The sequence below is a fragment of the Monopterus albus genome, unplaced genomic scaffold (genome assembly GCF_001952655.1).
Source record: "Monopterus albus unplaced genomic scaffold, M_albus_1.0 scaffold128.1, whole genome shotgun sequence".
Classification (NCBI taxonomy): domain Eukaryota; kingdom Metazoa; phylum Chordata; class Actinopteri; order Synbranchiformes; family Synbranchidae; genus Monopterus; species Monopterus albus.
This window is the reverse complement of record NW_018128008.1, coordinates 2,084,898-2,101,719: the sequence shown is the minus strand read 5'-3', so window position 1 is coordinate 2,101,719 and position 16,822 is coordinate 2,084,898. Positions and strand designations below refer to the sequence as shown.

At 41.8% G+C, this 16,822-nt stretch overlaps 1 protein-coding gene across 1 annotated transcript in view; it reads left to right on the top strand.

The window, feature by feature from the left end:
- Positions 1 to 14,010, top strand: part of ube2j1 (ubiquitin-conjugating enzyme E2, J1) — a 61,598-nt gene extending 47,588 nt beyond the window's left edge. The window contains exons 7-8 of the mRNA XM_020612915.1: positions 4,464 to 4,592; positions 10,886 to 14,010. Coding sequence (XP_020468571.1) covers positions 4,464 to 4,592; positions 10,886 to 11,179 — 423 coding nt within the window. The 3' untranslated portion in view covers positions 11,180 to 14,010. The remainder of the gene's footprint in view (positions 1 to 4,463; positions 4,593 to 10,885) is intronic.
- The last annotated feature ends 2,812 nt before the right edge of the window (positions 14,011 to 16,822 follow it).

Genomic DNA, 16,822 nt, shown 5'->3' with positions numbered 1-16,822 from the left:
AGCATATTTTGTCTTCCTGGACCTCCTATAATCCACAATGACTTCCTTAGTCTTGTTGGTGTTCAGGAGAAGATTGTTATCTGAACACCACCTTCTCAGGTGCTGGATCTCCTCTCTGTAGTGAGTCTCATCATTGTCTGAGATGAGACCCACTACGGTGGTGTCGTCTGTGAACTTCACTACTGTGTTTGTGGAGTGAATGACCTCACAGTCATGGGTAAACAGAGTGAAGAGAACTGGGCTGAGCACACAGCCCTGTGGTGTGCCTGTGTTCAGGACCAGTGTGGATGATGTGCAGCTTTCGATTCTCACCACTTGAGACCTGTTAGTGAGGAAGTCCTTAATCCAATGACACAGCACTGCAGGCATTCCCAGGTTGTGCAGTTTTAGTGCAAGTTTGTCTGGGATTACAGTATTAAATGCCGAACTGAAGTCAACAAATAGCATCCTGACATAAGTGTTAGGTAATTATGGCTGACCTGCTGGTTGTTGCCTCTGTAGTCTGTTATTGTTTTGATGCCTCTCTACATACTCTGTGTGTTGTTATTCATGAAGTGCCCCTCAATGTGCTGTTTGTACCTTCGTTTGGCCAGCTGGATGCCTTTCTTTAGTTCTTTCCGGGCCCTGCTATAGGCCAACCTGTCACCTGATCTGAAGGCAGCATCCCGAGCTTTGAGCAGATGTGACATTGTACTGTCCAACCATGGTTTATGATTTGGAAAAACCCTGATGGACTTTGTAGGTAGGACAGCATCAGTACAGAACTGCACATAGTCCAGAACAGCTGATTTATAAGCCTCCAGGTCTGAGCCCTCTTTGAACACCCCCCAATCAGTATGCTCAAAACAGTCCTGTAATGCTGAAGAATCCTCCTCCGTCCACACCTTAACTGTTTTGGTGACTGGCTTTGTCCTGCAGATCAGAGGTTTATATGCTGGGGTCAGCTCCACAGAGATGTGATCTGACGTGCCCAGGTGTGGAGCTGCTATGGCCTTGTATGCTCCCTGGATATTGCAATAAACCTGACCCAGGATGTTATTGTTCCTGGTTGGAAAATTGATGAATCTCTAGAATCTGGGAAACACTGCTTTAAGTTCCACATGGTTAAAGTCTCCAGCCACAATCACAGCCGCTTCTGGGTTTGCGTTCATCTGCCTGTTGATCAGGCAGTACAGCTCCTCCAGTGCTAATTTAGCATTAGCTCGCGGTGGTATATAGACGGCTACAATCAGGATCGAGCAAAACTCTCTCACCATTTTAAAAGGTCTGCATTTCACTGCCAGATATTCCACGTCGGGGGAGCAGTGTGTTCCAGTGATGGCCGTAGCTGTGCACCAGAAGTTGTGGATGTACAGTGCCAAAAAACTCAACACTTCAGCAGCTCAAAAAGCATAGCCCCTACCTTTTCTTGTTGGGTTTTAGTTTGAAAAATACTCAGGAAATGATGGGTTTCATTGATAGTAGTCTAACAAAGAAAATCAAAACTACCAATTGACTGGTATATCATCACTGTTCTTTATTAATGATCTTCTATCTTTTATTGCTTCATGTTCTATGTCCACATCCTGGTGACTCATTTTCTGATTTTATAGATATATACAATATGTATGTTTGTGTGCATGTTTGCACACTTGGTATAACTGACATTGTGGGTACTTGACCAGCATCTGGTCCCCATCATGTAAATTGTTAAATTTTAGAGTGACAACTTGGTTTAGGGTTAGGTAAGGGTGAGGCTGGAATCAGGTTAAGGTTGGGGTAAGCATCCAGCAGGGCTGTACCCAACAAAGGATTTTGTCAGTCTGTCAGTCAGCTATTCAGTGTGACTGTTCAACTATTCATTCTTTTTCTTTCTTTATTTTTTTAATTATATACAGCCTAGACCAGGGGTGTCAAACTCAATCACACGAGGGCCAAAACTCAAAGCACACTTTAGGTCGCAGGCCGAACAGGATAAAATTTTATTGAACAGACTAAAAATAAACTTTTTTTTTTTTTAAACATAAATATGAATCGAAACAGACAGGATACAATATTATTCCAAAATAAATGAACTTAAAATCAGCAACCGTATTTCTGCTAAGGCTTACATATGCAAACACCTGCTTTTTGCCTGGATACAAGACGTCACACACTGTCATCATGCAGCTCTTCAGAAACTCTCCCCCGGTAAATGTCCGGGCTGATTTTCTCCTCTGCCACAATAAAACTTGCTTTCATAGCAGCTTCACTGTGTGATTTTGCTTTAGTGAAAACGTCTGCTGTGATGTCAGATTCCTCTTCAAATCCTCTACCTTCTGTAGCTTCTGCTCTGCATTCACGTTTTTCAGCTTGTCCTAGTGTTTTGTCTCGTAGTACCTCTTAGGTTATATTCCTTAATTACAGCCACATTAGCTCCACAAATAAGACACACAGGTTTACCGGCAATGTCAGTAAACATATACTCAGCCTCCCACCGGTTTTGAGAGGCTGTTTTCAGAATCAGCCTTTCTCTTGGCCATTGTTAGGGGCTAGCTTTGACTTAAAATTAGGGTTGTATACATCAGCGGACGCTTGATTGATCTGATGTAATTGACGCCAGAATGATCGCAGGTAGCCTATGGTTCGGTAAGGCAGCTGTTGCGCTGCATTATGGGATTTGTAGTTTGTGTGTTATCGGCACTTCATATCACCAGGCCATTAAAAAAAGGATTTATAAAATGATCTCGCAGGCCGGATGTAATTGTACACCAGGCCGGATGTGGCCCGTGGGCCTTAAGTTTGACATGTGGCCTAGACTGTCAGAAAATCAACTGGCATGAATTTCAGTGATGATTTCGACCGCATTGACATAGGTATTTAAATGCAAAAGAGTATCAAGAACATATTTCTGAGCATTTAAAAATCAATAAAACAGCTGCATATGATACAACAGTTAAATTGCGACCTATTTAAACAGACAATATATAATGTCAGGTTGCCTTATGGATTTGTCAGAATAACGAGACAGGCAGCACACTTGTATTTCTGTTGAAACAATGCTCTTATAAGCACGTTTTTCTTCTAGATATGGCAATAGCCTAGTTTACCAACAAGTTTGAGCTTCTCCCATCAGTTAAACACGGTGCATGTTGTTACTATGCATTTGATGTGTGCCAGATTGCACTATGCATGAACTCACATAACATTAGGCTATGTAAAACCAGCCACATCGTCACAACAGTCTTTTCTTGTAAAAGTAGACCACGATGTTTGAGAACATAGTGAATTGTTATCATAGTACTATAATTAATAAATTCACAAAATGGGGGCGGCTGTGGTCCAGGAGGTAGAGCGGGTCGTTTCCTAACCGGAGGATTAGCGGTTCGATTCTCGGCTTGCCCGGTCAACACGTCGATGTGTCCTTGAGCAAGACACTGAACCCCCAGTTGCTCCCGGTGATGTCACCGGTGTGTGAATGTGCGAGTGCTTGGGAGTGCGAATGGGTGAATGGCCGAATAGTGTGAAAGCACTTTGAGTGTGCTGTAAAGCGTAGAAAGGCGCTATACAAGTATAAGACCATTTACCAACATATCAGTCAAGCAGAAAGAATGCCAGCATCCTTTTGTAAATCCTTCTTCTCTGTCAGCTCTCACTATCTGCTTACAGCCACACCAATATTACTTTATGATCTAAATCCAGTTGTGTTGGTTTCTTTTCTTCCTTCTCTTCAAAACTCCCATTTCTTTTTTGTGTAGCTGTCTGAGCTAACACTGAAGTTCAGCAGCTTGCTAGCCTGCAAGTCAGTCATAATGATGTCAGTATAGTTGAAGTGCATTCATGTATTGATTGACAGCCGTGAGCTGGTGTGTAAACTTGAAAAGTTAATTAGTTCCAAAGACTTAATTTATCCAAATGTGTTTAATCAGCACAGCAGCTGTCTCTCGGTGAATACTGTAGCACAACCAGAAAGAAAAAGAAATATCTCCTATGAAACGGCATCAAAATTACATCTTTAGTATTTATGATACTACATTTGTGATGCATTACATTGGCCTTTCAGGGCTATAGGCTATCGAGACAACCCTCCCAGGGAGGACATGGTGTTTATGTGCTGGTTGTGTTGGGATGCGGCCTGGTTCAAACTCCTCTCTGTGTTTAGGCATTTCATTCTTTGACATTTATTAGGACAGCCATCTGGGCCTCCTGAGCCCTTCAGGTGTCAAAGGTTCCAGTTTAATGAACACACAAATAAGGTGAATATGAATAACCTACAGTATTCGTACTGATCCTAAAAAACTATGTCTGGTGTTGCACACTTGTGGAAACTCGCACAGCTGTACCACTGCTGTAAAAGATTTTAGGTGAAGCACAGTATATATTATTATTATTATTATTATTACATAAATCAGTGTGACAGTTTATCATGATATAGGTTTGAGGTCATACTTTCCATCTTTATGAGAGGAGTGTAAATGACTGCAGTTCCCTCTGTGTTCAAACAGGCAGAGTCAAGTTTATCCAGTCAAGCAAGTGAGACTGGAGGAGCAGAAAGCCATCCTTCCACACTCCTCCAGGGAGACACCTCCACATCTGCAGTCCAGGAAGATGCTGACAGGCCCCAGGCTGAACAAGTAAGTGTTACTGCCATTCTGGGGTCACACAGGAGAGCACAGAACTAGACTTGGGCCAACCCACCACCCCCAGAACAGACTGCCTCATGCCTGTTAGCCACTTACAAATGATGTAACATTACTCAGGGATAAATGCTAATATTTATAAGCAATGGCCCCGCAGGCCACCAAGCCCCTACGTTTGGTGGCCCAAATGTAAACATATGTAAAAGCAATGCAGAAAAGGTTATTTAATGCAACTTAGCACAGGCTTCCTTAACAGTGACACTAACAGAATGAAAATATGTGACTATTTGTTTAAACTGAAAACTCAAGTTCATTTGTGGACAAACGTACAGTATATTCTCTTATTTAGTCTCTCTTTTGCTCCCTCCCTCCCAGCACTGTGCCTGAGTCAGTCATGTCTGCAAGAGAAACATTACAAAAGCAGTTGAAAACCCATAATGCATACTTCCAGCCTTATCAAAATGCATGGGCAGAAGAAATATAAGTTTTAGAATTATTTTAATCATTTAAATTGACAACCTCTTTGACAACAATATGGTACATATCCTCTGCAGTTACTAAGATGGTTGTCAGTCTTATCCTGTTTAGCCACACTAGTTATGTTGCCATCTAGTATCAGAAGACATAACATGCCAAGTACCTTTCTACCTTCCTTTACTGTCCTACCTGAGATTATACATTGTCCACAATATGCATGCACACAGTACATAAGACAAAATAAGATTTTATTAATCCCACAATGGGGAAATTCCTGTGCCCCAGCAGCAACAAAGGAAAAGACAAGCACCAAACAACAACAACAACAACACACACCACAAAAACTATGAAGACAAATCAACTATAACCATAGAGGACTACAGAGGCCACCACAGTATCATAAAATGTCCGAAGGAGTGCCCTGCACACCCCGAAGGACCTCAGTCTCCTCAACAAATGGAGGCGGCTCTGTCCCTTCTTGTAGAGGGCATCTGTATTGTTGGACCAATCCAGTTTATTATTGAGGTGGACACCCAGATATTTGAAGGTGTCCACAATGTCAATGTCTGAGCCCTGAAAACTCACTGGCGTGACGGGTAATAATTTCCACCGGAAATCAGTCACCATCTCCTTTGTCTTACTGGTGTTCAAGACCAGATGATTTTTTTTTTTTTCCACACCACTCCACCAAGTCGGCAATAACCCCTCTGTATTCCCGCTCGTCCCACCCAGATACACAGCCAGCAATGGCGGTGTCATCTGAGAACTTTTGCATGTGAGGTAGTGGGAGTTGTCCGACGTGTAAAGGGTGAACAGGATGGGGAAAAGCACTGTCCCCTGGGGGGCCCCGTGCTACAAACAACCACATCCAACACACAGCCTTATGAACTGTGGTCTGTCTGTGAGGTAGTTGATGGTCCATGCAACCAGATGTAGATCCACACCTGCCGCCTTCAACTTCCCCCTCAACAGTGACAGCTGAATTGTGAAAGCACTGTCTTCTGTCTTTTTTAGAAAAATTTGTTATAGATGGCGCCACGTGAATGGCAGCGAGTCACAACAACATATACGGCATACACACATAGACAGTACATACTGTATGCACGCACATATAGTATAGTCATGGCCAAAAATATTGGCGCTCCTGCATTACTGTCAGATAACACACCACTTCTCCCTGACAATTGTTGCAATCACAAATTCTCAGATTTGATTCTTTAATTTGCAGTGGAACGACACAACAAAGCAGAGAAAAAAGCCAAATCTGATCCATTCCACACAGAACTCCAAAAATGGACTGGACAGAATCATTGACACCTTCTTAAAATCATCAGAAATAGTTGTTTGAGGCATGTGATGCTCCTTTAATTTGTAATGAAACTCACCTGTAGCAATCAACAGGTGCTGGCAACATAGAAATCCCACTTGAAACCAGTTAAAATAGAGAAAAGTTGACTCAGCCTTTGTGTCGTGTTGAACACATTGAGCACGAAGAAAATAAAGAAGAGCAAAGAACTGTCTGAGGATTTGAGAACCACAATAGTGGAAAAGCCTGGACAGTCTCAAGGCTCCAAGTCCATCTCCAGAGATCTGGCTGTTCCTGTGTCCACTGTGCATAACATCATGAAGTTTACAGCTCATGGCGCCGTAGCTAATCTGGACGTGGACAAATGAGAAAAACAGATGACAGGCTACAACAAAAGATTGTTCAAATGGTGGATAAAGAACCTCGATCAACTTCCAAACAAATTCAAACTGACCTGCAGACACAGGGTGCAACAGTGTCAGCTCACACTATCAGTTGCCATCTGAATGACAAGGGATGCTTTGGTAGGAGACCCAGGGGGACCCACTGCTGACACAGAAACATAGTTTGCCAAAACTTACCTGAGGAAGCCACAGTCTTCTGGGAGAATGTCCTGTGGACAGATGAGACTAAAATAGAGGTTTTTGGTCAAGCACATCATTCTACTATTTTCAGAAAACGAAATGAGGCCTTGAAAGAAAAGAACACGGTCCCTACAGTCAAACACAGTGGAGGTTCACTGATGTGTTGGGGTTGCTTTGCTACTTCAGACAGTGGATGTCTTGACTGTGTGTGTATGGGATGATGACATCTGAAGACTACCAGTGAGTTCTGGGGCACAGTGTAGGGCCCAGTGTCAGAAAGTTGGGTCTCTGTCAGAGGTCATGGTGTCTTACAGCAGGACAATGACCCAAAGCAGACTTCAAACAGCACCAGAAATTGTTTCAGACAGTGAGCTGGAGAGTTCTGAAGTGGCCAGCAATGAGTCCAGATAGAGCTCCTGTGGAGAGATCTCAGAGCAGCAGCTGGGAGAAGGAACCCTTCCAATCTGAGACTGGAGCAGTTGGCAAAAGAAGAGTGGTCCAGAGTTCCAGTAGAGAGGTGGAAGAAACTCACTGATGGTTACAGAAAGTGATTGATTTCAGTTACCTTGTCCAAAGGGTGTGCTACCAAATATTAAGTTGAGGGTGTCAGTAATTCTGTCCTGTCCATTTTTGGAGTTTTGTGTGGAGTGTATCAGATTTGGCTATTCCTGCTTTTTTATGTTGTTCCAATGCAAACAAAGTAATAAACATGAGAATACCAAAGAATTTGAAATTGCAACATTTTTCTGGGAGAAGTGGTGTGTTATCTGACAGAAATGCAGGGGTGCCAATATTTTTGGCCATGACAGTATATATGGTATACTGTATGTATAGCATATATACTGTATATCAAAATAAAGAAAGTCACTTTTGGCTTTTCCCATTTAGGGGTCACCACAGCGAATCGTCACAATGACGACTCACATGTTGACATTTGGCACATTTTACGCCAGATGCCCTTCCTGATGCAACCCTGACTCAAACCCGGGTCGCAGTGGCAAGAGCACTGCGCCTTAACCACTAGCCTACCAGGGACTGCTCAACTAAAGGTATCAAAATAAACAATAAAATCCCATGAAATTAGGAAATCGTCTTAAAATCTCAGTATAATTGTGGATTGTTACAAATGTCTTGCCACTGTAATATCATCCTCCTCACGTCATTTCTGTCTGTTTCTGTATTAAGTTAATTGCTGAGGACTGGGAGTGTGGTGGCATCACTATAAAGAAAAGACCAGTTGGAAATGCAGCTAACATCAAGACAGTTTGCCAGTAAAATTCTGTTTGCCAGCGTCTGTTATCAGTTGTCTCAGTACTGTTTGCAGAGGATAAAAATGCAGTCAGTGATATGTCAGGGATGCTGCTTCAAAGGCGTGTCTGACAGAAACGGTTCAGGAATCACCAACTCAAAAAGGAGTGCTGATGTATCCCATTCAATATTTGAACTGTCTTGCATACTGTATTTCCATTTGTCTCTAGTCTGACACTTGTGATGTTTCACATCACTAACGATTCAGTGAAAACTGCATTACAGTATAAATCTCTTTCACTCACATGAGACAGTTCATACTAAGGATTGTTTAGGTTTTGCTAATTCTTTCTCCTAATGTTAAGCATAATTAAAAAACAGAGATGTCTTCAGCATTCAGTGGTTTCTTTTTCAATGAATTTAAGCTACTAGAAGTATTGACAGAGCACTGATGGTTCTGAAGCTCCACATTGTTCAAAGGGATTACATGGTGCTTTCTATGTATAAATTACCCGTCTTTCACATTAATTGGTGACGTGTGTCATCACCTGCTGGCATCCCATCGAGCTCCAAAATGATTCTGAATACATATGGAAGGAATGGATCCAGCTGTCTCCCTGAGAAGCAGTGGCATGCTATCTGTATTTGTTCCGTGGAGTTTGTGTGTGAAATCAAGCAGCCAGACATCTGCGCTCTCTTAACATCAGAGAGGATGTGTTATGATGGCTTGAAGCCTGTGTTTGCACAGCTTCTTTTCACCATTGCAGATGTTGTGGGCCAGCTTGGTTGCCTAAGAGGACTGATTTTGGCACCAGCTGCTACCACAGATCCACGGCAGTGGTCTGAAGGAGCAGAGCCGAGGGTCAACTCAGATTACTGTTTCTGAGTTTGGATAAACTCAGAAGGTCCATGTTAAAAATAAGACTCACCATCTGGCACAGATGTTGGAGGAAAAAGGCATCAATAATAAAACAGGCTGGTGCACAGTTTCCCACACCGCCTTGCTGCTGTACAGAGGCATATAGGATGAGCATAGGCTTCAACTACTGATAAATTGCATTACTGATTATTCTTGACCAAAAATGACAGATAGTAGTGAAAAGTGGTAATGTCTTGTCCTGTTTTGTCTGACCAACAGTTCCAACCCGAAAGATATTCAGTTTACTGTTGCTCGAGACTCAGACAACCAGAAGCTATTCACAGTTTGGAATTTTGAATTATTTCAACTTTGCTTAAAAATTGATACATTTTCTCACTTTCCAGCTCCTCAGCAGCTGCTGATTTAGCCAAATGAATTGTTTGTATTCACATTTTTCCATTTCTGATGTTACACACCTGAATAAATATACAATTGTGATTGGACTGAAGCTCATAAATACTGCCTTTCAACTAGCAATTGCTAGCAATTATGTGATCAACTAGACTGAGATTTAGAGTGAGTGATCACAGCAGGCAACAGTAAGTTGTGATGTCACTCCACTTGTCCTTAGCTCTCACTCTTATAAATGATTCACCACAAAGTTTGGAATTTGATCATTATTTGATCAATAATTAAAATGAGCAAAATAAAGGAGGCATTTACAAAAATAATTAGTTTAAATTTAGTTTCAATTATATTACAACCAGATTTATAACACCAATAGGTAACAGTGTAACAAAGGTAGGCCTAATTGGAGTACATTGATGGCAGAGGCTGACTTCAGATAATATTAGAGTACATTACAATTTATTAAAATATGGGTTTATTAAATACTAAAAGCACTGATCATACAGCCAGTAATATTTGAGTATAACAGACACAAGGCACAAATGATAAATCTTTGTTGGGACTACATCCAGATGTCTGTGTGTGGATATGTGTTCTTGTACTTACTACATAGTGAGGACCAAAAAAAAATGTACTACAGAGTGAGAACATTTGTGGAAAGTGAGGACATTTTGGTCAGTCCTCACTTTGAGAAACACATTTTTGAGGGTTAAGACTTGGTTTTAGGGTTCATGTTAGAATTAGGTTAGGTGTTAGGCTTTTAGTTCTAATGGTTAGGTTTAAAGTAAGGGGATAAGAAATGCATTATATCAGTGAGTGTCCTTACAAAGACGGATGTGTGTGTGTGTGTGTGTGTGTGTGTGTGCGTGTAAGAGGCAGGCGGAGGATGTGTATCTGTGGGAGGGGATGAGAGCAATCAGATGTAGAATTAAAAGCTAGAAGCAGATACTAATCCTTCATCTCTGACCAGATCCAATAGGTTTGAAGCGATGGAGAGATTCCAGAGAGTTGTCAACTTTAGGAGATGAAAAGGAATCTGTCACCTCCCATGTTTTTTGAAACTGCTCTCAGTAACAGCTCTCAGTAAAAATTAGCACATGAAGAAGAATAGGATAGTGGTGCCAGTGGTAATGTAAGAAAAATTTCTTTGTGTTTTTTACTGCTGTGGTACGAAAGAGAAAGAAATAACTTGGTGAATAATAAGATTATATCATGGGTCACTGGGCTATAGTACCAGTGACGGTCAGTGCTCAGTCTGTGGGCCGTGATTAAAGCTGTTGGATAATCCAAATTCAGCACAGCCATATCTACTGGACAAAGCATTGCTGATCAGTGGGTTCATTGTTTCAGCTCTATAACCTGGTTCTTGTTTCACTAATACTCTCAATGCCATTCTCCTCTACAGACAGAGGTGTCTCCAGCTACAGGAGTAGAGGAATCTCAGCCTCCCACGGCCCCCAACACTTATCATCGTCTCAGCCCCCGGCAGCGTCGCAGCCAACAGCACAACCAGCAGGGCCAGAGAGACAGCAGAGCTCCAGCCAGCAGGCCAGCCTTCACCCCAGCCCCCCCTCAACCTCAGGATGAAAGCTACGCAGGCTCCGCTGTCCTCATCGTAGTGCTCACACTGGCACTGGCTGCACTCATCTTCCGCAGGATCTACCTGGCTCAAGAGTACAAGTTTGACTACGAGCTGTGACCACACACTAGACTTCCCCCACTTCACCCTCCTCACCCTCTCAGGTCAGCCCCTCCTGTCACCACCCCAGCCGAACTGTGACTGAGGAAGTGGCTGACACTGACATTCTGGTCTCCCTGATCACCACCAAAGGCTTCAGTTCCCACAGAGAGCGAACTTTGATTCCTGCAGAGGAGGTGCTCCACTCACCTCACTACAACTCCTGGGTGGCTTTTAATCAATGTGAATTTTACTCTCTAGAGTGTAATGCATTTTTAGAACAGGAAGCTTTGTTGTTTGTGATCAGCTCAGCAGCCACCACATGTCCCTTTCCATGTAATTGCTGCATGTTCCCATTACTTAATTAAAACTGTAATAATATATGTCAGCAACATGGAATTATGAGGGTTTTTCTCAGAGTAATTTAATTATATAAGCATCTGCACAGAGTGTATGTGCTATAATGACTTATTTTTATGTGCTTTAACTTCCTTGTTAGCTACACGGCTCAATTTTAACGGTGCAAGGAACAGCCATTCCAAAGTGAACACTGATGATTTTGTTCCGCATGGGTGTAGCTGGTATGGTACTTCAGGCTTAAAGTTATGATAGACAATAACAGTGTTGTGCATAAAAGATAAGTATAAAACATGGAACATCACTTGTGTTTAAATAGTTGGAAAGTGGGCAGTAATAAATGAGGGTAATCAGATGACTCCCACTTCATTTAGGTTGCTAGGTTACAACTGACAAGTCTGTGTGTAGTACTCAAATAATGTGGCCCTGATGTACCTGAAAATAAAAAGAGATGCTGCATCCAAACATTCTCAGGTGCTTGGCCTTTCTCTCACCTTTTTAGAATAACTAACAAAACTCTCAAGAGTCAACATCACCACAGCAGAAGACAGGTCAATATATTTGACGCTGGGCATGAAAACATGGCATTCTATTATACCTGAAAATAAAAGAAAAATAAGCAGCAACCAAATATTGTCAGATACTTGCCCTTTCTCTCACCCCTTTTGCAGAGTGAATAACATTAATATAATTTAATGAACCTGCCACTGTATGCTTGCAACAGCACCTCCTGCAGTCTTACATTAATGGGGTACATATCAAAGTATACCTCCAGGTGTTGGAGAGTGCTGCTGCATATGTGAATAAAGTTAAATAAAGCCATGAGTGTCTTCTGCAGGAGCTGAGTGAAGGCTGATTAAAGTGATGTCACTTGAGTCAGCGTGGGCTGGAGCTGAATTTAAAAAGTCTGAGCTACATTAGCCACTACTAGCATAACATGCCTGATTCACCAATCAAATTGTTAGTGGTCAGGTTGCATAGTGGGTAGCTTGTGTGCCGGGCTTTGACAATGTTGTGTGGCATCAATTTTAACAATTTGCAACAATTTCTGTGAGGTAGCCGGCACATCTGAAGAGTGGCTGTACTCGAGCATTATAGAAAAAGCAGGATTTAGCAGCCAGAACAAAGGTGAAGGCAGGTTTGCTTTGCTTTGTGGCCTGGAAATCTGTTTACGGTTTAATCATTTTGACAATACATAGTTTTGCTTTGAATGCATTTGCTAACTGGAGAGTATAAATAGTTTAAAATTATAAATTCGTAATTGTTGGAATTGCATTGCAAATTAGTGTGTTATTTTGCTCTTGCTGATAAAATCATCACCCTTGGGGGCGGCTGTGGCTCAGGAGGTAGACCGGGTTGTTTCCCCAACCGGAAGATCAGCAGTTCGATTCCTGGCTTGTCCAGTCAACATATCAAAGTGTCCTTGAGCAAGACACTGAACCCCCAGTTGCTCCTGGTGATGTCATCCGTGTGTGAGTGCGAATAGGTGAATGGCCGAATAGTGTGAAAGCGCTTTGAGTGTGCTGAAAAGCGCTATACAAGTATAAGACCATTTTACCATTCACTTTTGCTCCAAAATACCAACTATTCACTGGATAATTGGTATTTTGGATAGTATCCACTTTGTGCTCTCTTGTTTAACTCAAACTCTCACCTTTTGCTGAGCATAATACCAAAATCAAAAAGAGAACTTCAAGGTCAGGAAATCAAAACACTGTAGACGCACTGCCTGTGCTGGTTGTTATGCCACCACTAAAATAGAAGCCATAGTGTAAAAATCAAAGCAGACCTGAGAGGAGAAAGAAGTGTGGAGGACTGATTAAATGCAACATGTTTACTGACATATACAGTATAAGGGCACAGTGTTCTGAACTGTTATTACCACAACAACATCTGCTGTACTGGTGAGATCACTTCAGGGCTTATCCGCACCAGTCAACGTGACTGGTCTTCAGAAAACACAACAAAGCAGCAGGTTCAGCCAACTATCTGCTTGCTTTCAAGATGTGTGACTTATTGGATCTTCAGACAGATTCTGCCTTAACACCTATGGCAGATTTGATATATTTTCTTTCATTTTTCTTTGAACTCTGTGACCCGCACCACGTGACTGTGATTGAATTGTATCTTTTCTTCATTGCCTCTTTCTCATCCTGGCCTCCCTGCTGTAGCGATTTCTCCGGATTCTCTGAATCTTTTGATGATATTATGGACTGCAGGTGATGAAATACCTAAATTCCTTGCAATTGTATGTTGAGAAACGTTGTTCTTAAGCTGTTGGACTATTTGCTCATGCAGTTGTTCACAAAGGAGTTAAACTGTGCCCCATCCTTGCTTGTGAATGACAGTCTTTTGCAATGCTCCTTTTATACCCAATCATGATGCTCACCTGTTTCCAATAAACATGTTCACCTGTACAATGTTCCAAAGAGGTGTTTTTTGAGCATTCCTCAACTTTCCCAGTCTTTTGTTGCCCCTGTCCCAGCTCTTTTAGAACGTGTTGCAGGCATCAAATTCAAAATGAGTGAATATTTGCAAAAAGCAATAAAGTTTATCAGTTTGAACATAAAATATCTTGTCTTTGTTGTGCATTCAATTATATATGGGTCGAAAAGGATTTGCAAGTCATTGTATTCTGTTTTTATTTATGTTTTACACAATGTCCCAAGTTCAGTGGATTTGGGGTTTGTATAACTACTATCAGTGCTCAAGGTGTGTGTGTGGGTGGGTGGTGTGTTTGGTCCTTTCCTTATTCATGTGCAAAAAGTACCTTATAAGCCATGAAAAATACTCTGCACGTGTCCCAGTCATGCACGTTACAGGTGTCCGTCCCACTAATAGCAAGTAAAGTCAGTCAGATGCTGCACAGTCTGGATATATCAGTTCCATTTGCTGCTGACCTGAAGCAACTGACGTTAGGGAGTGGAAATAATACAATCCACATACAGGTACATTGTTTCCCCTATACATTCACTTAACAGTTAATGTAAACAGATGCTGTTTGTGCAACTTTTGGTTTTGCATAAAAAGCCCTATCCATCCATTATCTATACTGCTTATCCTGACTAGGGCTGTGGGGGGCTGGAGCCAATCCCAGCTGACACTGGGTGGGAGGTGGGGTCTACCCTGGACAGGTCACCAGTCAATCACAGATCTGACATGTAAACAAACAACCACACACACACTCATAGACAAATAACAACACTCACTCCTATGGGTTTCCTTTGGACTGTGGGAGGAAGCTGGAGTACCCGGAGAGAAACCATGCAGGCACAGGGAGAACATGCACACTCCACACAGGAATACCCTGGGTCAGCTGGGGATTGAATCCAGAGTGTTCTTGCTATGAGGCGATAGTGCTAACCACAGCACCACCATACTACAAACAGTTTGGATAACCAACTTGTTTTCAAAATAACCTGTTTTCCTTCCTTTTAAAAAGAGAGAAAAAGATTTCTAAGTATTTGAACACCAGAATTCTTCTGGCTGGACTTAGTCATTTAGAAAAGGAAAAATAATACTTTTTTAATCTTTTGACATCAAAGATGTTGGCCAAGTGGGGAAACCAAATGTTCCTTAGCATCCAAAAGAAAGGTCGTACAAGACACCACAGACATCATCATTTTTAGCTGTGTGGAAGGGTCTGCATTCCAGACTCTGTATTTGTTTCCACTGCCCTATGCATGCTTTGGTGGTGCATCCTGGGAGCTAAATTTCAGCACCCCTCGGGAGGTAGCAGCCTACTAATATCAAGTTCCAGGATCACAAAGAGGAGGCAGTAGGTATTCACAGAGCTGTCACCTGTTATTAGTTATACATCAGCATTTCTTTTTGTGCAGATAAAACAGCCAGAATGCCCAGAAAAGTGGCACAGTTTTATTATTAAACAGTTTTATTAGTAGTTTATTTAGCCTTGTTGATATTTATCAAAATATATGGCATTTAACGTTTTTAAAAACCTATAATATCAGTTGGTTACTAAGAGTCTTCAAGTGCTTCTAGCCTCCGCAGACAGTACCTCAGTTAAAAGAAAAATAATAGGCAAGGATGACTTTAAAGATTTACATAGGTGTGCATATGGTTGATTCAGTATGGCTTATACAGTATACTGTATGACATGTGTTAATTCTGAATGTTTGATAGTAAATTATTAAATGTTACCTTTCAAAAGAGACCCTCGGGGTTCAAAGCTAGTAACCATTTTATTTTGGCTATGCCATTTTCCAACTTGTGCACAAACAGTGGGTTGCAGGCCAAAACAACATCACAAACATTAATGTTCACTCCCAATAGTGGCTGGTTAGGTGAAATAGTGCAGTCAGCAGCTGCTGGCATACTTTGTCCTCAATCGATCAGTTGAGAAAACTGGATTTGGCAACGTGTAAAAAAAAAAAAAAAAAAAAAGAATTAAAATCCTATACAAACAGAGGCTGAGAATTGAAAGTCTTCTCAATCAGGCGAGATATAATTCCACTGGTTTTTACTGTAATTTCACATCGTCCAAGGACATTGTTAGCCATATTTTACGCAGCTGTAAAGAACACACCACCCGTGTACACATCCACCTCTTTATCGCCATGTCCTTTTCTGTTCTACACTGCAAGCAATTATAATCTCAACTAACCTCGTAACTGTTGGTTCAGGTCTCAGAGAAACTAGACTTTGACAAGTGAGATGGAATAGTTTCCTTTTATCCAATTTTGCAATGCAAGTCACTTTTTTAAATAACAGTATCAAATGAAGTGATGGTCACTTTACTTGCTTTTTCTTTGAGGAAAGCTGCCCACTTTCAGCAGTGGTTCTGCTTCTAAACTATTAGTCATGAGCGTCGTTTTAGGTAGAAGACGTTTCACCTCTCATCCAAGAGGCTTCATCAGTTCTATCTGACTGGTGGTGAATAGGAGGTATTCATCCCACTTGGTGTTTCAGTCCTTTGATGCTCAACAATGTCTCCTAACGACTGAGTCCTTATAGCCCAGTATCGGTGAGAGTCGTTACCTGTCTGTGAATCCTCCCCTGTCGACCGACGCCTATTGTCCGGGTGTGAACTGGGGTGGAAATGTTTGGGTAGAGATTTCAAAACGGAGTGGTAGATGGTAGAGTCCACCACCCCTATTTAGTGAGGGGTGTTCTATTTTTACAAAAATAGCTTCCTTGACTCCTCTCTCAAACCAGCGATGTTCTCTGGAGAGGATCTGGACTTCACTGTCCTCAAAAGAATGTCCTTTGTCCTTCAGGTGGAGGTGGACTGCTGACTCTGGTCCACTGGAGTTGGCCCTCCTGTGTTGGGTCATGCGCTTGTGCAAA